The sequence below is a fragment of the Cervus elaphus genome, chromosome 8 (assembly GCF_910594005.1).
Source record: "Cervus elaphus chromosome 8, mCerEla1.1, whole genome shotgun sequence".
NCBI lineage: Eukaryota > Metazoa > Chordata > Mammalia > Artiodactyla > Cervidae > Cervus > Cervus elaphus.
In genome coordinates this window covers 14,843,608-14,871,010 of record NC_057822.1, presented here as the reverse complement: position 1 = coordinate 14,871,010, position 27,403 = coordinate 14,843,608, and the positions used below count along the sequence as shown (strand labels likewise).

The 27,403-nt window shown below is 41.4% G+C and overlaps 1 protein-coding gene across 5 annotated transcripts; it reads left to right on the top strand.

Moving 5' to 3' along the window:
• RNF19B (ring finger protein 19B) lies at positions 1-27,403 on the top strand. 5 transcript variants are annotated; one of them, XM_043909648.1, is made up of 10 exons: positions 1-783; positions 12,243-12,448; positions 13,633-13,777; positions 15,468-15,630; positions 16,077-16,191; positions 17,448-17,588; positions 18,516-18,723; positions 21,206-21,337; positions 22,332-22,844; positions 24,250-27,403. In XM_043909648.1, the coding sequence occupies exons 1-9, from the start codon at positions 164-166 to the stop codon at positions 22,816-22,818; spliced, it is 2,217 nt and encodes a 738-aa protein (XP_043765583.1). In that variant the 5' UTR covers positions 1-163; the 3' UTR covers positions 22,819-22,844; positions 24,250-27,403. The 5 variants fall into 5 exon arrangements, with proteins under 5 accessions (XP_043765583.1, XP_043765586.1, XP_043765585.1 ...); XM_043909651.1 differs by lacking the exon at positions 24,250-27,403 and having other exon boundaries at positions 13,636-13,777; positions 22,282-23,173; XM_043909649.1 differs by lacking the exon at positions 24,250-27,403 and having other exon boundaries at positions 2-783; positions 13,636-13,777; positions 22,332-23,173.

Here is a 27,403-nt window from a genome sequence, read left to right as displayed (position 1 = left end):
GGCGCGCGGGGCGGAGGCTTTATAACCACTTCGTCGCTACTGCTCGGTTTCTATCTCTGGGAGGGCGGCTGAGGCGGCGGCGGCCGGGGCGCCGGCTGAGGGGGCGCTGAGGCGGGAGCTGTGGTGGCGCTGGGCGCCCCTCGTCCCTCGGCCTCTGGGGACCATGGGCTCTGAGAAAGACTCCGAGTCGCCGCGCTCTACATCCCTACACGCGGCTGCGCCCGACCCCAAGTGCCGCAGCGGCGGCCGGCGCCGGCGCCTCACCTTCCACAGCGTCTTCTCCTCCTCGGCCCGCGGCCGCCGCGCCCGAGCCAAGCCGCAGGCCGAGCCGCCGCCCCCGGCCGCGCCGCCGCCGCCCGCCCCGGCCCAAGCCTCGCCGCCCGAGGCGCTGCCCGCTGAGCCGGCCGCCGAGGCCGAGGCGGAGGCCGCGGCGACAGCGGGACCCGGGTTAGACGATGAGGAGGCGGCGGAGGGCGGTGGCTCGGGCCCGGAGGAGGTGGAGTGCCCGTTGTGCCTGGTGCGGCTGCCGCCGGAGCGGGCCCCGCGCCTCCTCAGCTGTCCGCACCGCTCGTGCCGGGACTGCCTCCGCCACTACCTGCGCCTGGAGATCAGCGAGAGCCGGGTCCCCATCAGCTGCCCCGAGTGCAGCGAGCGACTCAACCCGCACGACATCCGCCTGCTGCTCGCCGACCCGCCGCTCATGCACAAGTACGAGGAGTTCATGCTGCGCCGCTACCTGGCCTCGGACCCCGACTGCCGCTGGTGCCCAGCCCCGGACTGCGGGTGAGCGCGGGGGCGTGGCCCTGGGGCGGTGGCCGCGGCGGAGGGGACCTGGGGCCGAAGGCTAGACCCTGCGTGTGGCCGGCCGCGAGGGGCTGTCCTCCACGCACCGGGTGTGTGTGTGTGTGTGTGTGTCCGTGTCCCAGCGTGGAGGAAGAGGTGAGGGATGACCAGAGGGAGGGAGGCCAGCTGGCAGTTACGGCGGGCTGGTAACCGGTAACCATCAGCAAGCCCAGACGCGTGAGGTGAACGCACCCAGTACCCAACCCCTGCCTGAGGACTTGAGGTGGGGGCCGAGCTGTGGGTAAGAAGGGAGCTGTCCATCAAGTCAGGAGGCAGAGGCTGTTTTTGGTCCAGCGAACGCCCCTCTCCAGAGGAAGGGGGTATCTCTGAATGAGGAATAGGGAGGGGATATCTGGCATAGGACGGAATAAGAACATCATTCTGAAGGGGCAGTGCTTTGGAGGGGTGTGTCCATTTGACTAGGGGCAAACTTTGCAGCGTTGCAGGAGAAGGTGTGCTCTTCCTGAGACCACCACTGCTGAAAGTTGGGATGCAGGTGACTGAAATGGCTCTAGCGGGAAAGGACAACTCACTGGCAGTGCTCTGGGGGCAACCTGGGCATTGTGGTGTGTCTTCTGTGCCCGGCTATTGTGTGGCCACCCCTGTGGTCCTTACACTGCTGCCTTGGGCAGGGTATGGAGTGGACAGACCCTTTCTTTGTCCAGAGAGGCAATGGGGGGCACTGAGAAGGATGCCCAGGGATTGATATGTTTAAGAGAAAATGTGGTTCCCCGCTCCTCCGATCTTGAGTTCTTGATGTTGCACTGTGTATGCTGACTTTTTAAGGTCAGTGAGAAAATAGGCAGTAGATGCAGACGCTTAACACCACTAGATTTTACCATCTAGAGAATTCAGTGGAAAGCCCCCCACTCCACCCCCGGCGCCTCCCACTGCCGCCCCACCTTTACTTTTTAAAATCTGATTGTGTGTTACTGTCAGTACATCCCACAAATGGTTGCCTGCAGGAAAGAGGGACATCAGGCTGTGCCATTACCTGCTCTGTGACCTTGGCCAGATCATTTTATTCTTGGGTGTCATGTTTTGAGGACAAAAAGAGGCTAGGGACTCCTAGTAAAAAGCTGTGTGTTCTTTTCTTTCAAAAGAACTAAGGGCTTTTAATCATAGCCTATATATCAAGGCTGTTTTATGATTTCCATGATGCTGCTATTTGTCTCCTTCAAAAGAAGTTGTCATAGAGTGTCTTAGGGAAGTAAGATGAGTTAATTTATTTTTCTATTCTGCCAAGCTTATTTAGAATGTATGTGTTATTTAAGCTCACTGAGATGAGGTTTCTAAATTACTCTGAAGTGTTGTGGTCAAAGGTTGAGGTGTCTGTCTATGGTAGGTCACTTTCACTTTCAGTTATTAATAATAAGTATCAGAAAAAAACCTTGTAGGCCCTTGGAAAAGTTTGCTTTTATCTGGCGATCTGATAGTCTTCCTAGTCTTAAAAAGTTAATTTATGTGATATTGAAGTTTTACAGACAGTATTGATCTATTTTCTGAACTAAAGGAATATTTACTTAAGAGAACACTATTTGGTTCATTTTGGAATAGTATATTATCTCCTTTTTGAGATGTGAATTTCCTTGAATTTTAACTGAGAAATGTGGCATCACTGACATTTTATTTCTGGGAAAGTTCTCTTTTTGTTTATTTCTCTGAGTCAATCTCTGTCTTTGCTCACATCATTTAAAATAGACAGGAATTTTTTAAAAAATAAAATAAAATAGGAATTAACTTACAATCTTGGTGATAACTCTACACCATTCCTGACTTGGAAGTCATTAAAGAATTAGGCCATTTTTATATTAGTCAAGTTTTGAATTACTATCATATTATCATCCAGAGGTTTTTTTAATTAGTTAAAAAATTATAACAATTTTAACATAACTTTTAAATCTGTGGCTTTAAAGAAGGTGAAGTGTAAGGAGAGCAAGCAGACTAGAATCTGAGTATCCATGTGTCAGTTCAGTTCAGTCACTCAGTCGTGTCCGACTCTTTGCGACCCCATGAATCGCAGCATGCCAGGCTTCCCTGTCCATCACCAACTCCCGTAGTCCACCCAAACCCTTATCCATTGAGTCGGTGATGCCGTCCAACCATTTCATCCTCTGTCGTCCACTTCTCCTCCTGCCCCCAATCCCTCCCAGCATCAGGGTCTTTTCCAATGAGTCAACTCTTCGCATGAGGTGGCCAAAGTATTGGAGTTTCAGCTTCAGTCCTTCCAGTGAACACCCAGGACCGATCTGTGGTATCCATGTGTCATGCATACATAATTTAATTTGATCCTTGCAACATTGTAAGATACATTTGATCTAGCTGTACAGATAAGGAAACTGAAGTTTAAATGAATTGAGTGACTTATTTAGGGTCATACAGCTAGTGGGGGGTGGAACCAGGCTTGGAACACTGGTGTTAATTCCAACCAAAGCCAGTAAGTATTCTTTTCTCTCAGAGCTTTATAAAGCACAAGCTTATCAGCATTTTTGGGGATGCTACTGTTTGGCTCATTTCATCAAGTGTGGCCTACAACATTGAGAGAGCCAAAGAGGCTTAGAATCTGGTTTCTTTTCTGATTCTTCTTGTTAACTGCCTCTTACCTACTTTTATTTTTCTTGTCTGAAATAAGCCTAATCTTTTCCTTACTTGAGAGTCCTAATTGATATTTTCAGAGTGTTTTGAGAATTCAGATGAAGTTATTAGATAAACAGGGAGTAACTTTGTATTTCTATCACTTCTCAAATAGGTGGGGATGTGGCCAGTGGTTTTGCCATCTCTTTCTAATGTCATGAGAAAAATAGTTGTTTTGTTTTAATCAAACGGTTGTTCTTCTGAGTCAGGTAAAAGTCATGGATAAGAACTAGAAGAGAAGCCTAAGACCCCAGTAATTTCTTCTCATACCTGATCATCTTACCACAGATCAAGTTCCTGTCAGCCAAATTTATCAAGTTCTTTATTCTGTGTGTGTGTGTGTGTGTGTGTGTGTGTGTGTGTCTTATTTGGTGGGGTGAGGGGAGCATATGCGTGATCTTAGAGTTCTGATCGCTAGTTTCACTGTGATTACTTACGATAAAAGCACTATATATTAAAAGATTATTTGTTTATGAATATTTTGGGGACATAGAAAAGAGTCTTGAATTTTTCTTTTCCTGTACTTGAATACAATTTTATTATATTCATAAATAAGGGAACCAATTTCTGTGGGAAAACTTTCACATTAATATTATTAAGTACAATATTATTGAATGTAGTCTTTCTTTTCTTTTTTTTGCTGTGCATGCACAGTTTGTGGGATCTTAGTTCCCAGACCAGGGATCGAACCCCAGGCCATGGCAGTGAAAGCTGCTGATTCTTAAATCACTGGACCACCAGGCAATTCCCACCAAGTATAACCTTTAAAACATGCTTTCAAATGAGATAAAACTCACTCAGAATACAGATAACTGACATTTTTATAGCCCTTTATAATCTTCAGACTGTAACTTCACTCAAATAATTTCACTTTAGTTTCATGCAGGTAGATGGTGGTAAACTCATTGGATAAAGGAGAAGGCAGTTCAGAGAAGTTTAAGTGTGGGACCCAGTATCTCACAGTTGATAAATAGTACAATTGATCTGCTACCCTTGAGAGTCTCTACTTAAGCACAGTCTTTTCAGAAACCTCCAAATCATGTAAACATGTAATGTTTTCCTCTCAAGTGCCCTGTCTTTAAACCCTTTCAGAATCTCTGGAAGATTGTTGTTGTTGTTCAGTCACTAAGTCATGTCCAACTCTTTGCAACTCCATGAACTGCAGCACTCCAGGCTTCCTTGTCCTTCACTATCTCCCTGAGTTTGCTCAGACTCATGTCCATTGAATCAGTGATGCTATCCAACCTTCTCATCCTCTGTCACCCCCCTTTTCCTCTTGCCCTCAGTCTTTCCCAGCATTAGGGTCTTTTCCATTGAATCAACTTTTTGCATCAGATGGCCAAAATATTGGAGCTTCAGCTTCAGCACCAGTCCTTCCGATGAATATTCAGGGTTGATTTCCTTCAAGATTGATTGGTTTGATCTCCTTGCTGACCGAGGGACTCTCAAGAGTCTTCTCCAGCACCACAGTTCGAGAGCATCAAATCTTGGGGGCTCAGGTTTCTTTATGGTCCAACTCTCACATCCATACATGACTATTAGAAAAACCACAGCTTTGACTATATGGACCTTTTTCGACTATACACTGTCTAGGTTTGTCCTAGAAGACTTGAGGGTTTGGCAAAGGAGACAACAGAATATTTCTTGGCATACAGGGGGCAGATCTTCTGTACAGATGAATAGGAGGTAAGAGACTGTCTTGACCTAAATTCTTTGTGCAGTCCACCACTTCAGCCTCTCATTGCTGCCTTTGTCTCCTGCAGAGTCCCCCTGCATACCTGTTCCCAGAAGGTAGTACTGTCTATTGGCCTTCCTAGACAACTGGACTGGATTATCCTAAAAACAGGAAGCTTCTGTTTGTCCCTAATACATTTATGAGAGAAGAGTAAGCTCCCTGAGCAAGACAGATTTCTTAGTCAGTGAGGGAGGATTTTTCCTTTGTGAAGCTTTCCTGAATCTTTTCTCTTAATTTAACTCTGTTGCTTCATTTTCGCACCTCTGTATCCCCCTACAACCCCACCCTCCACTATTTACATCATCTTCCAGTCCAGTGTATCTTTCTTATATTAGCCAAAGTATTTATTCTAAAATAGAACATTTTATATCATTCCCCTGCTTAAAACTGCTCATACCTGACCTATAAGATGATGACTTATGTCTTTAAGAACATATTATTTATTTGATCTATCCTTATGATTTGAGAGCCTTTATGGTTTCCAATCATCTTTTGATCTTGTTTTCTATTTTTCACCTACATCAGTATTTCTCAAGGTATAGGCATTATTGAAAAGAAAAATGTGTTGGGATTGAATAAGCTTGGAAAATGTTGGATTGAACAAAATAAAGCAACTCTTATTTCTGAGCTCCTTAGACCCTTTAAACAATTCTAATATACACTGTAAATCTTGTTGGTGCTAATATGCAGGGTAAATCTTCAATCTAATATAATTTCCCTAAACTTAGATCACCAGGAAACATGTTCGTTTTTGTTTTTTGATGACATCTTTAAAGTATACCTGAAACTTTCGTTGTTTGTAGTTTTCTAAGCTCCTTTAACAGTTTTTCTGGCTTGTCTTCTATTAGTGTCCTTATTTAACACTAAATCTTGTGCTCTGAGTGAATTGAGAGCTCCTCTAGACTAAGATATCTATATTTCTAACTTTTTCTACAACTCTGAACAAAGTCTTTCAATTAGGTCCCAGAAGAATGGGATGAGTAGTTAAATTTTTGATAAGGAAAGTAAAGAATACAAACACCACAATTTTGAGAGGAGAAACAGATAAGAGGAGGGTGGACAAGAAGAGGACAGACAGGTAATCAGCAGTCCTTTTCAGAATCATATGGTGTTGAATCATATGAGTTCTGAGTATTGCAAAAAGTACTTAGACATGGTCCTCTTGACAGGGTGGCCTGGTGGAGGAGACAGATAGATAGTTATAAATGCAGTGTAATAGATACTGAAGAAAATACGAGTGTTCTTAGAAGATGAATGAAAGGGATTTTGCATGATTGTGTCACTAAAGACTTCATGGAGGAGGTGATACCTAATCAGGGCTTGAAGAATATGAGTAGAAATTTATACCAGGCAAAGATGAGGGTAGAGAAAATTAGGCATCTTAAACCAGAATGTTATGAGCAAATGCATAGAGGTATGTAAACTCAGGACTAAGTCTGCAGTCTATTTTGGTTAGCCTCTGGGTGTGCAATATGGGGAGCATGATCTGGGAAGTGACTTGAGATTGATCTGAAAAGGTAGACTGGATTCAAATTGGTAGGTCTATCTATGCCATGCAAAGAATTATAGATTTGAAGGACTTTTTTCTTTTTTTTTTAAGGATTTTAAGCAAAAGAGTAACATCATGATAGATAAACTTTTCGCATTGGAGTTTGGATTGGAGTAGGGAATAAGCAGACCAGATAGTCTTGCAGTTGTCTGTTCAAGAGATGACATGGGTTTGAACTAGGGCAGTAAAAAGGAAGATAGTGACAGTATAGCTCATTGTGATGACTTGGCCTGTGTCATCCACCCTTATATATATTCAGAGTCTGTTTGTAAATGAAGTTACATGGCCTGGAATGGTGAAGTATAGACATAATATAGGAACACATTTCTTTAACTACCAGGATTTGTTGGCGCATAATCAAATTCATACTAATGGGATTTCCACCCCCCAGGCCAGAGTAAGGTAATGTTGTGGTCTAGCCTGTCACATTATAATGTTTCTGAAGATAGCAAATTGACAAAATTAATAAAAGTTGTAAGAACTTAAGAGGGAGAAAGGATGCTTCTATCTTCTTAGCATCGTGTAATTTCCTAGACCTTACTTTTATTATTTATTTTTCTAGGACATAGGTTTGTTGTTTTTTTTTTTCCATTCATTTTTATTAGTTGGAGGCTAATTACTTTACAATATTGTAGTGGTTTTTGCCATACTGAATGCTCTGATGAGCTAAGAAAGCAGAGTACAAGAGAGATTCCAATGTAGGCCAGAGAAGAGAAAGAACAAAATAGTTTTTTTCTTTTTCTTTTTTTGACTACCTAGGGTAGGAGATTGCCCTATTCAGAATTTAGGAATTTACTCCTCAAAAGGGCTTATACAGAATTTTAGGATTAAGTTATAGTAATTGGCATATAGAAAACCAATAGATACATAGATAAGTTTAAAAGATTGCTTTAGGGAAATGTAATGGCCCCATATAAAATAAAAAACCCGAAGAGGAGAGGGTCTCTATATCATTCCTTCAAAACAGGTGTTTTAAGCATGAATCAGGGTGCTAGACCCTGGAGACTAAAAAATGGTTGGTATTTTTCCTTGCCTAGTCTGGTTGGGGGAAGCATACATATAAACATATTTACAGTATAATGTGTTAAGTATTGTGAAGTAATTATGCACAGGCAGGAAGTGGGCAACCAACTGCCTGGAGAGGTTAAGTGGATTTTATAGAAAGGATGACATTTGAGCTGGTTCTTAAACGGATTAGTGTTTGCCAGGGCAAGAAGTAAGGAAAGGGCATTTCAAGGCAGAGAGTAACAGGGTGTGCAGAGGCCAGGAAGTGGAACAGTATGTGCTGTGTATTTATACCATGACTTTCAGGGCAAGGTCTCAAGTGCAGTTTTAAAACATGTTTAGTTACACTTGAAAGCAGCAAGCACCTATACTTCCATTTTAGGGATGGAATCTAAAGTTTGGAGATTTTAATTAGCTCAGTGTCATGCAGTATGAGTCAGGGGCAAAGAGCCTAGGCTAGGCACCCAAAAACTGGAATGCCAAGTCTCGTGCCCTGAGTAATTCTGTGTCACAATAATAGGTTGCTGTAGATTCATGAGTATTTGAGGTTATTTTACTTCCTTCAAAATTCCACACCCAAAATTGATATTGTCAGTCCTATCAAATGTTCTTTAAAAAAAGAGAGAAAAAAAAATCTGTTAATAAATATTACTCCCACTATGTGAGGTAGAAATATATCATGAAATGTTCAAAGGCTTCCTGACTGGCAGTCTAATTTGTATTGTCTTGTCTGAAGTTGACTTAATACTTTTTTCTGAGATCACCTAGTACCTTTCTTATTTAACACAAAATAGCAAGCAAATCACTTTCTTCAGGAAAAATATTGTTTATCTTTAGTAGTTATTTTGCAACTAGGTGGGATAAATTTGCTCAGAACTCCTACAGGATATGAGTCATTTGCATTTATACATTGAACTCACTTTGCTCTTTCTGAAAAGGGTTTTAATACAGCCTGTATTATGTAACATAGATGAAACCTTGTCATTGATATTTTCAGTGTCATTCTCAAATCAACTTGCAGAATCTATGATAAGCCTGGAACTTAAGTTGCTGTCATAAATATCTAATGTACAATCAAATAAGCAAACTGTAAAATAGATCTAAGAAAATGCTATTATTCTTTGGTTTGTTTGGGGTCTTTGGCTATTGGAGGAGAGCATGGCATAGGGGATGACAACACCAAGCCTGCAGTCATTGACTTGTTTAAAAATTGTTTGAACTTTCACTACTGCTGTCTTCCCTTCTTTGTTTAAATTACTTTTTTAAAAAAATTCTTATTTTAAATGTGTCCACTTACTAGGGTAGCCTGTGCATTTAGTTGAGATTTTTAGAGTTAGAAAGGCTAACAGTTGTAAATACATTGGATTGTTTGTAGGAAAATAATTCTTGGTAAATAAACATAAATTGTAAGAAACTTAGTTAATGCTGGTTGGTGTTGATAGATCCTGAATTGTGTTTCATAACTAAGAATATGTATCAGAAGAGATTAGGAGGAAATAATGGCCATATTCCATGTTGACTAACAAGACTGATGAGTGGTATTCTTGGATTCTGGAAACTGTCAAGAAAGAAGATATTTCAAGGTGTACATTCATGTTGGAAGAAATAACGGAAAGATAAAGTGAGCTTTCAGTTGCCTCTCAGTCTGTCATCAGGTGAGCTTCACTGTGAAACCTAAAAATGAAAAAGGATTGAAATCATAAAACTCCTAGACGAAAATATAGGCAGAACACTATTTGACATAAATTGTAGCAATATTTTTTTTTTTTTGATCTGTCTCCTAAAGCAGAGGATATAGCAAAAATTAATGATCCCTGGACTTCCCTGGTGGTACAGTGGATAAGAATCTAGCTGCCAATGCAGGGGACCTGTCTCCTAAAGCAGAGGATATAGCAAAAATTAATGATCCCTGGACTTCCCTGGTGGTACAGTGGATAAGAATCTAGCTGCCAGTGCAGGGGACATGGGTTTGATCCCTGGTTCGGGAAAATTCCACATGCCCCGGAGCAACTAAGCCCACTTGCTACAACTACTGAGCCTAAGCTCTTGAGCCCATGAGCTGCAGCTATTGAGCCAGCATACCACAACTCCTGAAGCCCATGCCCTAGAGAGTGTACTCTGCAATAAAAGAAGCCACCACAGTGAGAAGCCCCTGAACCACAGTGAAGAGGAGCCTCCACTCACCGCAACTAGAGAACGCTTGTGCACAGCAACAAAGACTCAGCACAACCAGAAAAAATAAGTAAATTTTTGAAAAAGTATTTCTTTAAAAAAAATAAATGAGACCTAATTAAACTTAAAAGCTTCTGTACCGCAAAGGAAACCATTGACAAAACAAAAAGACAGCCTACTGAATGAGAGAAAATATTTTCTAATGATATGAGTGATAAGGAGTTAATATCCAAAATATATAAGCAGCTCATACAAATCAACATCAAAAAAACAAAAACAGTCCAGTTGAAAAATGGGCAGACTTGAATAGACATTTTTCCAAAGAAGACATACAAATGACCAACAGTCACATGAAGAGATGCTCAGCATCATTCATTAATCATCAAAGAAATGCAAATTAAAATCGGTGAGATGTTATCTCACACCTATCAGAATGGCTATCATCAACACAGCCACAAATAACAAATGCTGGCAAGGATGCAGAGAAAAGGGGACCGTCATACACCTTTGGTGGCAATGTAAATTGGTTTCGCCATTATGAAAAACAGTATGGAGATTTCTCCAAAAATTAAAAATAGAATTACCATGTGTGCATGCGTGCTAAATCACTTCAGTCATGTCCGACTCTGTGCGACCCTATGTACTGTAGCCTGCCAGGCTCCTCTGTCTATGGGATTCTCCAGGCAAGAATACTGGAGTGGGTTGTCATGCCCTCCTCCAGGGGATCTTCCCAATCCAGGAATGGAACCTGTGTCTCTTATGTTTCCTGCATTGGTAGGCAGGTTCTTTACCACTAGTGCCACCTGCAAAGCCCCTGGAACCCAGCAATTCTATTCCTGGGTGTTTATCTGGAAAAAAAAAAAAACCCAACACTAATTGAAAAAGATACATGCACCTTAATAGCAGCATTTACAACAGCATTATTTGCTGTTGCCAAAATATGAAAGTTACCAAGATATGCAATTGGCAAGATATAAGACTTCCCTGATAGCCCAGTTGGTAAAGAATCTGCCTGCAATGCAGGAGACCCGGGTTCAATTCCTGGGTTGGAAAGATCCGCTGGAGAAAGGGATAGGCTACCTGCTCCAGAATTCTTGGTTTTCCCTTGTGGGCTCAGTTGGTAAAGAATTTGCCTGTAATGCAGGAGACCTGGATTTGACCCTTGGGTTAGGAATATCCCTGGAGAATGGAAAGGCTACCCACTCCGGTATTCTGGCCTGGAGAATTCTGTGGACTATATATATAGCCCATGGGGTCACTAAGAGTCAGACACGAATGAGCGACTTTCACTTTCACTTTTAAGATATGAAAACAAGTAAGTGTCCATCAACAGATGAATGGATTTTAAAAATATGGTATACATATACAACAGAGTGCTACTCAGCCATAAAAAATGAAATTTTGCCATTTTCAACAACATGGATGGACCCAGAAGATATTATGCTAAGTGAAATAAGCCAGAGAAAGAAAAATATAATATTACTTATATGTGCAATCTAAAAAATAAAACAAACCAGTGAATTTAAAAAAAAACAGACACACACATATAGAGAACAAACTAGTGGGGGAGAGGGAAGGAATATGGGATAGACAGGATAGGGGTAGGGGATTATGAGGTACAAACTACTATGTATAGAAATGTTACAAAGATACATAGTACAACACAGGGACTATAGCCAAAATTTTATAACTATAAATGGAATATAGCTTAAAAATTGTGAATCATTGTTGTACACCTGAAACATAATATTGTACATTAACTATACCACAGTTTTTTTTAAAAAGTATACTTGCTTTAGTTTTTTCTATTGTTCTTTATTATACAAATATTCTGTCCTTTAAACAAATTCTGATTTCTCTAAATATAGCAAACCATCAAAAGGAAATAGTTTTGTACCCTTATTTATGAAACTTGCTATGACAAACTATTCCCAAAGCAGCTTAAACTATGACTGAATACATGTTGGGAATTCAGGCTGGAAGTCCAATGGTTAAGACTGTGCTTCCACTGCAGGGGACATGGGTTCAAACTCTGGTTGGAACTAAAATCCCACATGCCACTCAACATGGCAAAAAAAAAAAATCTGGCTAAATATGATGTTTTCCTATTTTTTCAGGAAGTAATTTGTATTTTTAGAATCTCAAGAAGAAATTTACTTTCTCACACAGAATATGCGTGTGTTACACATATGTGTGTTCTTTCCTCTATACCGAATGAAGTGGTGGGGGACACCTAACAGGGTTACCCCACTGGAACCAATGCATAATGTCTTAGCTTATATCTCGTCCTATTTGCTTATGCAGGTATGCGGTTATTGCCTATGGCTGTGCCAGCTGCCCAAAGCTGACCTGTGAGAGGGAAGGCTGCCAGACTGAGTTCTGTTACCACTGCAAGCAAATATGGCATCCAAATCAGACCTGCGATATGGCCCGTCAGCAGAGGGCACAGACGTTGCGAGTCCGCACCAAGCACACTTCAGGGCTCAGTTATGGACAAGAATCTGGACCAGGTATAAGTTGGCGTAGTCTCATTTGTCTCTTTATTTGATATTTCATGATGTGAGCCCAAAGTTGGGAGAGATTACCTTAATGTATGACTCAAGGATTAGAAAGCAGAAACTATTCGGTAATACTCTCAATACTATATTTAATATGTAGCTTCTCTCTCTGGCCATTTATAGACTGTCCAACCCAGGTGACTTGGAATAAAGCAAACTGAATTCTGTAGTTTCTGCCTTCTTAGTAATATGTCTCAGATTGGAGAGCAGTTAGGTACTTTTGCTAGGGGCTTTTTCAGTCCTTTCATCATGAGCAGAAAGACATTTGGTATTAAACCTATACTGTTTTCCTACTAGCTTTAAGTACATCACTGTTTTTGGAAGTAGGGTACAAATTTGAGGAAAGCAAGTGATGTTAGTATGGATTAATGATTAACCTTAAAAGAAGGAGTATCACACATTCAGTTTCAACCTTGACATGTCAAAGGAAACCTATTTTAAAATGTCATTGGGCTTATTACCTTTTATAAATGTGCTTTATTTCACTGATGTCATTTGGGAGAAGCTAGTAGGAAAGATTTACCATTCACTTTTTCCTGGCACAACCTAATCTCCTAACTTTTTGTTTTTAATAGGTTAGTTCCTAGCTTGCTGTGAAAATTACCAGGTGTATGCTACGTAGCACACACAGTTGTTTTTAGGTTTTGAATTTTAAAGTATCATGGCAAGAGGCTGTGTATTGTATTAACAACAAACCGCAGTGATACTTGTTGAACCTGTGAAAGGAGTTTCCTGAACTAAGATTTTTCAAGACTTAAAGCCAAATGCAGGCTACAGACTGTTCTTCCTGTAGAACTGTGCTTTTAATTCTGCCAACCTATTGACTGCTGAAATTCCATTTTTCTTGGAACCATCTCTCTCTCTAGGGAAGTCTCTTTGCTCAGAGTGTGGCTCACGTGCTGTGGAAGATGCCAGTTTGGGGGATAGGCAGCTCAGTATGAGACAGGATCCGTTTTATGAAATTTCCTGAGGTCTAGACGTAGCTCAGCCTTCCAGCGAAGTGGGTTGCACAATCTGGAATCCTCAGTCAGAAATTCTTGACTGCCTCATTTCTTGTGCATACCCCTGGCAATAATAAAACCAAACTAGGTTTAAGTAGGGGTATTTTTCTACCCATTCTTCCTCCCTCCCCTCAGCAGATGACATCAAGCCATGCCCACGATGCAGTGCTTACATTATCAAGATGAATGATGGAAGCTGTAATCATATGACCTGTGCAGTGTGTGGCTGTGAATTCTGTTGGCTTTGTATGAAAGAGATCTCAGACTTGCATTACCTCAGGTGAGATGAGAAAGTGTCCTTTTTTTTTTTATTTTGAGTATAATTGCTTTACAGTGTTGTGTTAGTTTCTGCTGTACAATGAAGTAAATAAATCAGCTAAAATGTATACTTATATCCCCTCCCTCTTGAACCGCCCTTCTACCTCTACCATCCCACCCCTCTAGGTCATCACAGAGCATCAAGCTGAGCTCCCTGTACTATACTGCTGTTTCTCACTAGCTATCTGTTTTACACACAGTAGTGTATATATGTCAATCCTACTCTCCCAATTCGTCTCACCCTTCCCTCTGACATCCTTTTACCTAAATCAGTAAGAGAACAAGATCATAAAAACAGTAGGTCCATTGTTTTTATTTATAGTCTTCATCCCTTACTGATTGAGGGAAAAGGATGTCAAGGAGACATCATCTGTCCTCTCATTACAGCATAAGGAAGCTGTAAAAACTTCCTCTGAAACACCCTTCCAATCATGTTTTTCTCCAGCTCAGCAACTTCCAGTGACTATTTTCCCTAACCTTCCAGATAGAGTTCAACTTCCTTAGGATGGCTTTGAAGGTTTTTTTTACAGTCTAGCCCCAATGTACTTTCTACCTTTTCCCATTTTGCTTTCATAAATACTGTATCCCAGATTATCTGTGTCTCTTCTGTGCTCTTAGCTCCCTGACCATTCATGTTCTTTCCTTTGCCTGGAATGCTTTCTAATCACCTCACCTCCCAGCAACCCCATTTTATCTCCACCTGTTCATTTCTTATCCAGTCTTCAAGAGCCACTTTAAATGCCATTCCATCTGTGATGCCTTCCACCAGCTTTTTCTGCCTCATTCTTCTTTACTGACATTCTTTACATGTTCCTTTATAAACATCATTATGACTTTTACTTCGTTTACATGTCTAATTTTGTTAAGCTGTATTACGAACACTTAAGATTAAGTATTAACCTTTTTACAGTTCCTTGGATGTAGTAGTCATTCAAATATTGTCCTGAAGGAGATAATATTTGCAAATTTAACATTCATTGTGTGGATGAAACACTTTCATTTCCACTTTAGCAAACATTACAGTATACCAGTTTATTACAGACACAGGAGTACATAAGACATGACCCCTAACTTTCAAAATTGCTTACCATATCTAGTAGAAAAGACAGCACAAAGGGAGTTAACAAAAATGGTTGGACTCAGAACAACTAAGTGTAAAAGTAGCCAAACTCAGAGTATGAAACTGTTGTAAAGGGTGTGATGAAATATTTTTATATCTTATCCCAGGAACATGATTTGCAGTGTCTATATATGCCAAGAAAACTATGCAAATCAAAGAGAGTTCCTTCACTGCAGGATACAAAATGTTTGGATGAGATGTCAAGTGCATAGACTATATAGGTTCCCGTGTAGTATTACACAAAGAAGTAGGTTCATTTTGGTGGGTTAGAGAGGATAGAGTTCAGCAGAAAAGAATGAAAAAGAGGTTTCAAGTTTAGGGACCTGCCTTTACAAAAAAATTAAAGAGCCAGAACTCTTAATAGTCTCACCTTGGGCTTTGCGTCCCCTTATGCAATATATTCATTTCTTGTAACCTCCTATAATTATTAATCACTCTTATGGAAAAGAAGGCTCTTGCTCTTATCAAACTCTCTGGTAACAACAGCTGCATTTGTAATATTGACATTAACTTTGGCATATTTCCTCTGCAGCCCCTCTGGCTGTACATTCTGGGGCAAGAAGCCATGGAGCCGTAAGAAGAAAATTCTTTGGCAGCTGGGCACATTGATTGGTGCCCCAGTAGGGATTTCCCTCATTGCTGGCATTGCCATTCCTGCCATGGTCATCGGCATTCCTGTTTATGTTGGTAGGAAGGTAAGATGTTGAATTCTGTCCCTGTTCCAACTTCGGGTTTATTGGTAGAGTTTTGAAGGAAATGGGGAGGAACTTATATTTCAGAGCTGCCTGAAAGCCAACTGGTTCTTGAATAATAATGACATTAATTTCTTAAATGGATTTTTGTAAACCCTGCAAGAGATCTAAAAGTTCTTATTAACATCCTGGGCCTGGTTTGTCTCAGTGACTTAAAGGTGAAATGCTTACTTCACTCGCCTATGTAGTCTCTTCTTGTATTAACTTTTTCATATTAGTTTATACCTTCCTGGTCTGAGTTAAATTAAAATGTGAGAAAGATGTCTCTTTGAGATGAGGGACTATGTTTTAATATAGATAACTTATAAGGGAATATTTACTTATCCTTTTTCTCCCCAGCAAAAAGATTGATGTCCTAACCCGCTGACCTGGATTTTCTTTCTTCTTAGATTCATAGCAGGTATGAGGGAAGGAAAACCTCCAAACATAAGAGGAATTTGGCGATCACAGGAGGAGTGACTTTGTCAGTCATCGCATCCCCTGTCATTGCTGCGGTTAGCGTTGGTAAGAAGCTAGCCAAGACTACGACTCCGTCCCCCACCTGACCTCACCCCACCCCACCTACTCCCATCAGCTTTCTGGCCTCACAGTTTAGCCAGCTGGCCAGATGTTTCACCTCTGGAGGCTCCTACATTTTTGTGTCAGACCCACCTTGGGAGTTAACTCTTGTAGGCACTGTTATTGTTATTATTATCAAGCTTCCCTGGTGGCTCAGATGGTACAGAACCTGCCCACAGTGCGGGAGACCTGGGTTTGATCCTCACGTCGGGAAGATCTCCTGGAGAAGAGAATGGCAACCCACTCCAGTATGTTTGCCTAGAGAATTCCATGGACAGAGGGGCCTAGAAGGCTACTGTCCAAGGGGTCTCAAAGAGTCGGACACAACTGAGCAAATAACACTTCACTTTCATTATTATTATCAGCCACACTAAAGTATCAGAGTTTGGGATCTTTTATTCTTAAGTTAGTACCTAGAACTCCATCTGGCACATACAAAAAGGTTGAATTAAAGGATATTACTTTAAGGCCTAGTTTTTTACCTTTCCTCTTCCCTCTCTACTTGCCATAAAACCCAGCAAAACAAAATTTTGATTTACTTAATGCCTCACAGTATTTTGGGAGGCATGAGGGTTTGTTTTAGAGTAACAATAACATAACTCCATTTGCCGGGAGCAGGTCTGAGGGTTTTGCCTGTATGTATTCATTTAATCCTCACAACGGCATAGTTGTGACAGAAGTTGCAATAAGTTGTCCCATTAGCTGGGACATGAATCAGGGCAGTCTGACTTCAGAGTCTGGGCTCTTTAACAACTAAGCCCCTCTGCCTTCCACAGCAGTAAGATTTTAGAATTAACACTCAGGGGTGGGGTGGGGATCCTGAACCCTCAGAGTCACTTGTTTTGTGTTTGATTATTAATTCGTTCTGGGATTAGCATCTCAGCAATGAAAGGAAGTGGGGAAATGAAAGCAACATACATGTGCTGTGCTAGGCCCTATGCATGCATTGATTGTTGGAAACCCAAGGAAGACATGTCCAAGGTTGTAATGGCTGTTAAATTGAAGCCAGGATGCTAACCCAGGCCTTTCTGATTCCAAGTCCAGTCATCATTCTGTTAGACCAGGCCACTTCTTTAGCATAGTCATATTCTGTCTTTCTTTGACCCTTTATAAAGTGGTTTGTCTGTCTTCAGCTATGGGAAGGAGAATTCAGGACAGCTGCAACCCGATGGCCTGCTGACATGTTTCCTTCTCTTCCCTAGGTATTGGCGTCCCTATTATGCTGGCTTATGTCTATGGGGTTGTGCCTATTTCTCTCTGTCGAGGAGGTGGCTGTGGAGTTAGTACAGCCAATGGAAAGGGAGTGAAAATTGAGTTTGATGAAGATGATGGTCCAATCACAGGTAAAAGAATTTTCATTTCCCTTTGAATTTATGGGACACAAGATAAAAGTCAGTAAAATTCAGCACATTTTACAGAGAGATTGACATTGGATTACTTTGGATAATGAGCTTTATAGGAGGTAAAGTATTTTTAGCTTTTCATTTCTTTGTTCCAGAGTTACTAGGTTAATTCCTCTGGTACTTGCCTCTGTGTGGCAGGTACAAACTAGTAGGACTCCAAGTAACTCTTAAGTATGCTGGTAATAGTAAATTATATAATTATAATAAAGTCTTATATCTGCACAATACTTAATAATTTTCAGAAGACTTTACACAGTTATTATTTCACTTGGTTTTTACAACAGCTCTGAAGAGAGAGGACCGGGGCTGTTATTATCCCCAATTAATGGGAACTTCTTTAAGCCTTTGTCTCAACATCTGTTAAATGGGTTTAAGAACTTCTGAAGAGCTGGAACTATAGCAGGTCTTCTGACTTTGATGTTGTTTCCACTTTACCATATTAACTAACCTGAGAGACACAGATCCCCAGAGATTTTTCAAACTTCCTACTAGAATCAGCACATGACCTAAATGTATTTGGAAATAATTTATGTTTGATTCGGTGGCATGTGTAGTATAATGGAAGGAATAATGGACTCAGAATCACATGGTAGTATTGTGTGACTGACCATGGACAAGGCATTTCTAAGCTTTCATTTCCTCATTTAAAATTGGGGTTATTAGTCCCTATTTCTTGGGAAAATTAAGTGTGAGCATATGTTAAAATACCTGATACGTGGTGGCTGCATGTAGATGCTATTCATTAAGTGAATAAATGAGTATTTTCTACATGACTATTCTGTACTCTGAAGAGTCATTGCAAGAAGATGCCAGACCCTGTTTTGATGTTGTGCTATCTTCAGTTGTGATGTTTGGTTCCATCCCCAGTGGCAGATGCCTGGCGAGCCCTCAAGAATCCCAGCATTGGGGAAAGTAGCATTGAAGGTCTAACTAGCGTATTGAGCACCAGTGGAAGCCCTACAGATGGACTTAGTGTTATGCAAGGTCCATACAGCGAAACAGCCAGCTTTGCAGCCCTCTCAGGAGGCACACTGAGTGGTGGCATTCTTTCCAGTGGCAAGGGAAAATACAGCAGGTAAGCAATTTCTGACAGAACTAGTTAGAATTATGAGAAGTGACATATCATGCTGAACCATTTCTCTGTGTCAGGCATGTCTCATATAGCATCTCATTTTGATTTAATCATCAATGGTGGGGTTTTTTTTGTTTTTCTTTTAACTTTTACAATCAGAAAACAGGCTAAAAAGGTTGAGTGACACAACATAAAAGTTCTGTGTTTCTTCCCACTGTACCATAGTGACTCCATATAAAGAATAATCTTGACTTCAGATCCTCCCTCTACTGTGTTAGGCTGCATCTTTTAGGAAGGGAAAGCATGCATTTTTGTAGAATTCCCAAGACTATGTCCTCCATTAGGCTTGTCACTGGCTTTTAGTTGAACAGCATTTATGCTGTATCTTGTTGGCTTATTGATACTGTGATCCTTATAACCTTCCTATTCTGATTCCCATTTGATAAGAAAAATCAATTCTATAAACTTGTGTTCAGAATATGTAAGTCTTTATGACTAAAATGGTTGTGACTTGGTTGGTTGTTTCACCAGATAGATAAAACAGAACATATTCAGAGGAGCATAGCAGATGTTACGTGAGAAGCAGTTATTTGAATGCACTGGAGAAGAGAGGCCTGAGGAGGGGTAAAGGTGATACAAAACAAGGTACAGAGGTAGAGGAGATGCTTGCCTTCAGTTATCTGAAGGGCCTTGAAGTGGAAAAAAGGATTAAGACTTCTGCCTCTTGCCAAGAGATAGATTAAGATGATTCGGCGGAGGCTAGAGGGAAATGAATTTTGTTTCATTATAGAGACTGTAGGAAAAATCTGTATAAAGTCCAAAGAAGAAATGGATTATATCAGTAGATATTAAACTCTATACCTCTAGAAGTATTTGAAGTGAGACCAGAGGGCCAATTGGCTATTAGGAGGTCAAGCAGCAGTTGGCAGATGGGCTGAATCCCACACCTGAGTGCACGTCACTCACTTGGGAGCCTTTTAAAAATAGATTACAGTGCCTTATCCCAGAATTAATAAATTAGAATCTCCCAGAGTGAATCTCTGTTTTGAAAATTCTCCCCAGCTGATTCTAGCATAGCCATTGCACAGACCAGCTTCTAGGAACCACCCAAGGAGATGGCCTTTGTGAAAGGCCTCTTCCACTTCTGAGAGTGTTCTATGGCAGAGCTGAAACTAGGACCCAGGTCTCTGACTCAATGCACTTTCCATTGCACTACCTCATTTTCCTGGACTATGGCACATTCCTGAAGGGCATCTAAGGCTGGAGGAGCAGAGCAGAGACTGAGACAGCAGGATGGAGGTTGACTGAATGTGCAGCTGTAGGCTGTTGCTGACCTGTTGGTATCTCCTGACTCTGGTTCTCTCTTGTTAGGGGATCCCGCCTCCACATGCTGGAGAATTCACTGCTGTGCTTTCTTAAAACCAACACCCCTGCAAATAAGCAGACATAATTGGGGACTGACTTGCTGAAACTGCAGCTTAGCCAGGCCAGCTGTTCCAGTTCTGTGAAAGCCTTTTATAGGAAGTGAATGAGTCAGATGGGTTTGACTGTGAAACCCATTATGAGGAAATACTTAAATGTGCAACCAAATGATATTGGAGCCAAGATAGGAAAAGCTATGGGTCCTCTGAGACACCATTAGGAAAGTTTGCTGCCCTTGTTGGAGTCTGACTCTTATGTGTCCTTTAAGCTCATAGCCTGGGGGTGATTTGATTGCTGAATGTTTAAGTTCCTAGTATGTGCAAGACATGGAGGGTAAAGTGTGAATGAGATGTGGCCTGTCCTCTTTTGGAGCTCACAACTGAGTGCCAAAGAGATGTGTAAACTGATTTAATAAATAGGTAGTTGCTGTGGAGCACTTCGCAGAAAGTGACTGGTTTGATGGAAGAATGAAGGGAGATAATGCTTCTTTTGTTGTTAAGAACTGAGTATGAGTTTGTCACACAGAGAAAGGAAACTTCAAAGAGAGGGACTAGCATATGCAAAATCAGAGAGGGATAAAATGTGTATAGGTGTGTAAGGGGAAAAAAATCCAATGTGATTAGGATTTAGGACCTATGGTAAGAGGTGGAACTGGAGACAGAGCTTGGAGGCAGATCAGGTAGACCTTAAATGCCTGATGGCAAGAGGGAGCCAAGAAAGGGGCTGGTAGAGTGATCAGGTTATTGTCCACTTTGGCACTGATCTGAAAGTTGTTTGACTTGGACTTACGGCTACTGGAGAGAGCACAATTGCAGTTACCCATGCGGGAGCTGTTGAGAGCCTGAAGTTAAGCAATAGCAGTGGGGATGGAAAGGAGGGGACGATTTCAACAGATAACTTTAAGTGAGAAAATGTGTGGGCATCTGTTTGAGCTATTTGGCTTTTGGAGAAGATCAGATCAACTCAATTTGCAAGAGAATAATGTAAGAGGTATGTGCCAGGAAGCAGACTGTCTTGGAATACCCAGGTCTCATATTAACTTAAACGTCCCCTCTTTACACAGGTTAGAAGTCCAAGCCGATGTCCAAAAGGAAATTTTCCCCAAAGACACAGCCAGTCTTGGTGCAATTAGTGACAACGCAAGCACTCGTGCTATGGCCGGTTCCATAATCAGTTCCTACAACCCACAGGACAGGTAGGTGAACAGTCAGATGCCTAGGAGAAGTTGCATTTTTTGGTTGAGTTTTGGCCTTAAGAAGCTCAATGCTTCATGTTAGGGCTCTATGTACCATATAGTGGGATACATAGTGTGTATACCCTGTGGATTCATTGAGCACATTCTTGGTATGGGAGTGTTTGGCATCTCTTGATTGATTCTTCTTGTTAGCACTTGATTTTTAGAAGTTTTCTCTTCCTTTTTCTTTTTTTTTTTTTGGCTGTTGCAACAGTGTAATTATTCACATGGAACTTAACAAGCTAGATGGATATTCACCGATGTCTGTGGCTCTATGGTTTCTGCTCTTACGTTGATTCTTGCTTGATGTGGCTCCTGTAGCCTATTTATTTTTGAGGAGCTAGTGTATCTGGTATGGTGTGATTACAGCACTCCCTACTGGAGAGATTCTGGTTTCTTCTCATTGTAGCAGAGAAATAGAAAGCTGTGACTTTTTCACTCTCATATTTTGAGGAAGATAGTATGAGGGTCTGATCCTTAGTTGAATTTTGGAAGCTCATTTTTAGTTGTTTAAAGAAATTGGCAGAATAACTGATAAGGATATATAGCACAGGAAACTCTTCTCAATATTCTTTAATGACCTATGTGGGGAAAGAATCTTTGAAAAGAGTGGGTACAAAAAAAAAAGAGTGACTATGTGTATATAACTGATTCACTTTGCACTACAGCAGAAACTAATGCAACATTGTAAATCAGCTATACTCCAATAAAAATTTAAAAAGAAATAAATTGTCAGAGATGTTTGTGTGCATATTTTAAATCATCAAGGAGATCTAATTGTTCTTCTCCATCTTATTTGAGTACTAGATTAAATTTTATTTTCTCTAAAAGTGAGCTCTAGTCTACTGTTTACCTATATTTTGGGACTTTCTAATCCTGAACCCACGAACTGCTTTTACCAACAGGTGTAGCATGACCCATGCATGATTCAGCAAAGTGGATTTTGTCTCCACAGAGAATGCAACAATATGGAAATCCAAGTGGACATTGAAGCCAAACCAAGTCACTATCAGCTAGTGAGTGGAAGCAGCACAGAGGACTCACTCCATGTTCATGCACAGATGGCAGAGAATGAAGAAGAAGATGGTGGTGGTGGTGGTGGTGGTGCCGGCAGCAGTGGCAACGGTGAAGAGGACCCCCCCTGCAAACACCAAAGCTGTGAACAGAAAGACTGCCTGGCCAGCAAACCTTGGGACATCAGCCTGGCCCAGCCTGAGAGCATCCGCAGTGACCTTGAGAGCTCTGATACACAGTCAGATGACGTGCCAGACATCACCTCAGATGAGTGTGGCTCCCCTCGCTCCCAAGCCGCAGCCTGCCCCTCAACACCCAGAGCCCCAGGTGCACCAAGCCCAAGTGCCCATATGAACCTCTCTGCCCCAGCTGAGGGCAAGACTATCTTGAGGCCAGAAGATGAGAAGCCAGAGTATGAAGTGGAATGAATGCTCCTGTTCTGAGAAGCACACTTGTAACTGCATCTTTTGGAATCTTTTTGGGGGGCAGGGATTTCTGTACTTTTATTTCAGAGATTCTCTGGTCACAGGTTTTCCCCAGGGAAATTCTGAGAAATTTGCAGTTTCTTACCAGATGAAACATGGAAATTTTGCCCTTAGTTCCATGCATCCCCACATCTCCGTTGCCCCCCTCCCCACTTTTTTAGTTTTAATTTATTGGTTAAACTTATGGTGGCAATCCGTGAGGTGTGTCAAAGAGTGTACAGATGTATGTGTGTATATTGTATGTATGCTAACATATTACTGAAGGACACATTTTAATAAATAAAAATTTCTGTCGTAATTCAGCTCCTCTCATTTTCCTTGGCTTGGATAGTCCTCCAGAGCCAAGAGTTTGATTGAAACAGACCACTACATCTTTAACAGTCCATAAATCTGAACTCTCCTAATCCCAGGGAAGAAAGATGGTATTCTAACCAGACTGCAGTGGAAGGAAGTGAAGTCGCTCAGTCATGTCTGACTCTTTGCGACCTCACGGACTGCAGCCTCCCAGGCTCCTCCATCCATGGGATTTTCCAGGCAAGAGTACTGGAGTGGGTTGCCATTCATCTATAAACCTACGAGTCCTAGCTTGACAGAAAGCAAAGCCAAGATTGTTTTGGACTGTGTAGTCAGACTGAAGAATTAGCTGGAGTCACTCAGATGCCCTCTAGAGGCAGCTGTGCAGTTTTCCTGTTAAAGCTTTATTTACCCCTTTCTGCATCATACTTACTATTAGAAATGTGCTTCGAAGGAGGAAAGGGGTGTCACTTCCACCGGCTCCTCAGAAATCCCAGTAAATATTGCATGGTTGTAAGTTGGGGAACAGAGGATTCTTCCTGGATGAAGAAATGTACCTGTTCTGCTTAATCACCAAGCAATACCTAGGTGTTTGTTACACTTTCCGGTACACATTCCCTGTTGCAAAAAACAACTTTCTAGTTTTGCCAATCTAGTTTTATTTAAGAGGGACAAAGGAATCTGACTAGAATTTGTAATGAAAGGAGAGAGGAGACATGCCATCAAAATCACAGCATATTTAATTTTATCTGATCTTATAAATTTGTCAGAATTGAGTTACTCCTTGGTCTTGGCTCTGTCTAGAATAATGGTCTTAGAAATGAATGTTCATACATAGTATAGCAGAAAAATTAAAAGATTCATGAGACCTGATGTGAGTTTCCAAATCTGGCAGTAATTTACTTTGTGACTGTTTGAATCAGTTACTCTCTCATGCCCCTGATTTACTGACTCTCAGACAGTAAGTAAGTAAGGAGCTTCCAAGTGCCAAACTTCTCTGTCACTTTAACCCTGGGCCCAGAGTAAGAATTGAAAACATCCTTTCCCTGAAGACCAGATGGCTTTCTGTTTCTTTCACAGATGCACCTGCTCTTTGTCTTCCTGGCCTGTGCTTTACTATGATGAGGATGATGAGTCTGGACAACAGCCAACTTGGAAGATTCTTATCTCCTGGGCACTGCATGCAGACTTAGCACATTGCCCTGCACCTGGGACGGGAAGTGCTGTTAGTGGACTTTGGATCTCTGGAAGAATGCCGGAGAGGGTGTCTTTGTGTGAAAAAGGGAACTTGTTGGGGAAAGGGGCAGACTGTATGGGAATCTCTAAAATGCAAATTATCAACTCAAAGACTTGCATTTCTCTTGAAGCCTCATCAAGGGAGCAATTAACAGGATAAAATCAAGTCTTCTGAAGGGGCAGGAGTTTGCAGCCACAGCTGTATTACTGTCTAGACTCCAGTTCTTAACTGCTTGAGAGTTGTGTGTGTTCTCACTTAGCCAAAGTGGGGATTGTGGTCCTAATCATGGAGTTGTAAAGACTGTTAGATGGTGTACCAAAAATGCTTTTGTTAAAGGCCCATATATATATATTTTTTTCTCCCATAGGAATAAGAAGAAAAATTAAGGGAGATTATGGGTGCCATCTAACAAAAGCTCACAACTCTAGACCAGAGGCCATGAAAAAGCAAGCTTACTCTATTCCTTTGCAACACTGTTGTATCTCCTAGACATTAGCAGCCAAAAGACCAGTCAGCACCACCTGGAGGAGAACAGGAGTAATGCGTGGGAAAAGTTGATTCTCAGCTTAGAAAATGGGGAAAGCTGACTTTCTTTGTACAGCAGTGTTCACTCATTCTGAAATACCTAATGTTTCAGGTACAGGATGCAGCAATAAGGAAAACAGAAATGCCTGACCTTGTGAAACTCACGCTGTAGTGGGAAAAAGCAATCAAGATATATAGTCTGGATGAGGATAAATGCAGTGAAGAAAAGAAAGCAGGGAAAGCAAAAAGAGTAGTAGATGGTGCTGCTTTAGGTAGGTGCTGTGGACCTCTTTGATAAAGGTACATCTTGTTAGAGTCTTGAATGAGAAAGAACTATGTGTCTAGGCAAGAATATACCGGACATGAAGAATAAAGTACAAACACCTTTTGATGGAACATCCTTAGTCTGTTTAAACACATACACACATGTACAGCATAGAGGCCTAAATGGCTGGAACAGAGTGAACCAAGGAGGAGGGTAGTAAAAGGTTGAAAAGGTGGCTGAGGACAAGATTGTGAAGACAAGGACATTTTAGGTTCCTTTGAGGCCAGGAGGAGAAGTCGTCTTCAAAGCCAGACAGATGGGGTGCTTGTGGTCAACTTTAAAAGGCTAAAACTGGGGGGGAGGGCAAGTCTGGTCACTAACCCTACTTGGATGGGCCAATGGAAAGAAATTTGTGGAAGTGATAAATGGGTACTTATTCACTCTGACCTCTTTCTAATGTACTTTCTTGTACTCTAGAGACTGAGAAGTTAAAACTGTATGTCTTATACTTCCTTGAAACCAAGGTTCTGAATGTAATCTGCTTTGCCAGTTAGATACACAAACAAGGATGTTGAAGGAGGAAGTGATTCAAGGGTCATCTTTAGCAACCTTATTGCTCCTGCAAAGATACAGAGCACTTAGGTTTCCCTCCGGCGGTATACCAGTATCCATCAGTATTTGTGTGGATGTCACAGGGCTTCCTGATGCATAAATAACTGTTCGTGATGTATGGTCTCATAGTCAGCCAGTGCTGGTCTCCTGGTTCCTCCTCTTCCTGATGGAGGCAGAGGTAGCAGTTCTCATAGTGGACCAATCTGGGTGTCTCCTGGACACCCAGCCTAGTGCCCACTTGCCCAACTTTCTAGTTCTTTTGTAAGCACCTTCTTTTGTAAGCACCTAATTTACCTGTATCTAATTCTCTTCTACTTAAAATAGGTGGAACAGTTTTGTTTCCTGAAGTTTCAGAACCCTAACTGATAACAGTATTTGGTTCCAAAACTGGTTATAGATAACAGGCCCTAAAAAATGGGATTCTTGCTTAGTTATGACTAAGTTGGATTTGAAGGAAGTGAGAATCTAGTTGTCATTGGAAAATGGTAAGCTTGTAAACAAAGATTATTTACACTTGTGGTCATGTTAAATGAACTGTCTTTTGGATAAAAGACTTTGATAGACCAAGTGGCCGCCACAACGGACCACTGTGTAAGAAATGAAGACATAAATGGTGGTGCTTTTGCTAGAGAGGTTAAAAAAAGAAAGTGAAAGTCTCAAGTGCTTTTAAATTTTCAACTCAGGGCTGTCTTTTGTAGCCACAAGGCTGATGTACATGAAAAATCAAGGAGAGATTCTGGGTTAATTAATTACAACATAAGTTAAATTCTTAGCTTACCAGGTCTCTTAGGTGAAAATTAGGATGCTGTTTGGGAAAGAGTAAAGTGAAAAATGGGGACATTTGAGTAGATTTGGATAAATCCTAGTGTTCTGAACCCACAAACTCTACACTTTGCTTCTCCCATCCAAGTACTAACCAGGCCCGACCCTGCTTAGCTTCCGAGATCAGACGTGCACTTTGCTTCTCTTACCAGCAAAAGCAGCCCTTCTTCCCCCTGTTGATAGGGCTGGTGCTGTCTTACTTGGAGACTTTGGGTAGTTGGCGTTGAAAGGAAATGCTTATTGCTGCCCCTTATTACTATCAGATCTGTGGCTAGAGTCAGATCCCAATATGCTTCAGAAGCACATTGAAGTGAAAGTCACTCAGTCGTGTCTGATTCTTTGTGACCCCATGGACTATACAGTCCATGGAATTCTCCAGGCCAGAATTCTGGAGTGGGTAACCACAAAATCTGACCTTAGAGAAGGGAAGGTTACAGAATTATAAGATTTTGCTCATTTGAATCAGTAGAAACCTGGGGAATGAACGTGTGTGGACTGGATTCTAAAGGTGTTAGACCAGGAAGAAATGAACATAATTTTATTTTCATTTGGTTGAGTTTATTAATATGGGCATTCTAGAGATTCTGGAATCAGTATATTGGCGTTAGCAGCTAAGAATAGCTCTTAGCTGGTTGGTTGGATGAAACCTGGACTTAAGAGGGGTCTACACTTGCTAAGAGTGGACTCATTTGAAAGGACCTTGATGCTGGGAAAGATTGAGGGCAGGAAAAGGGGACGACGACGGAGGATGAGATGGTTGGATGGCATCACCG

Excerpts from the sequence above, each read along its gene's own strand:
- RNF19B (XM_043909648.1), top strand. The coding sequence starts at position 164 with ATGGGCTCTGAGAAAGACTCCGAGTCGCCGCGCTCTACATCCCTACAC. Across the intron at positions 17,589-18,515 it reads AGATGATGGTCCAATCACAG|TGGCAGATGCCTGGCGAGCC; the intron begins GTAAAAGAATTT and ends TTCCATCCCCAG. Across the intron at positions 21,338-22,331 it reads TCCTACAACCCACAGGACAG|AGAATGCAACAATATGGAAA; the intron begins GTAGGTGAACAG and ends TTGTCTCCACAG.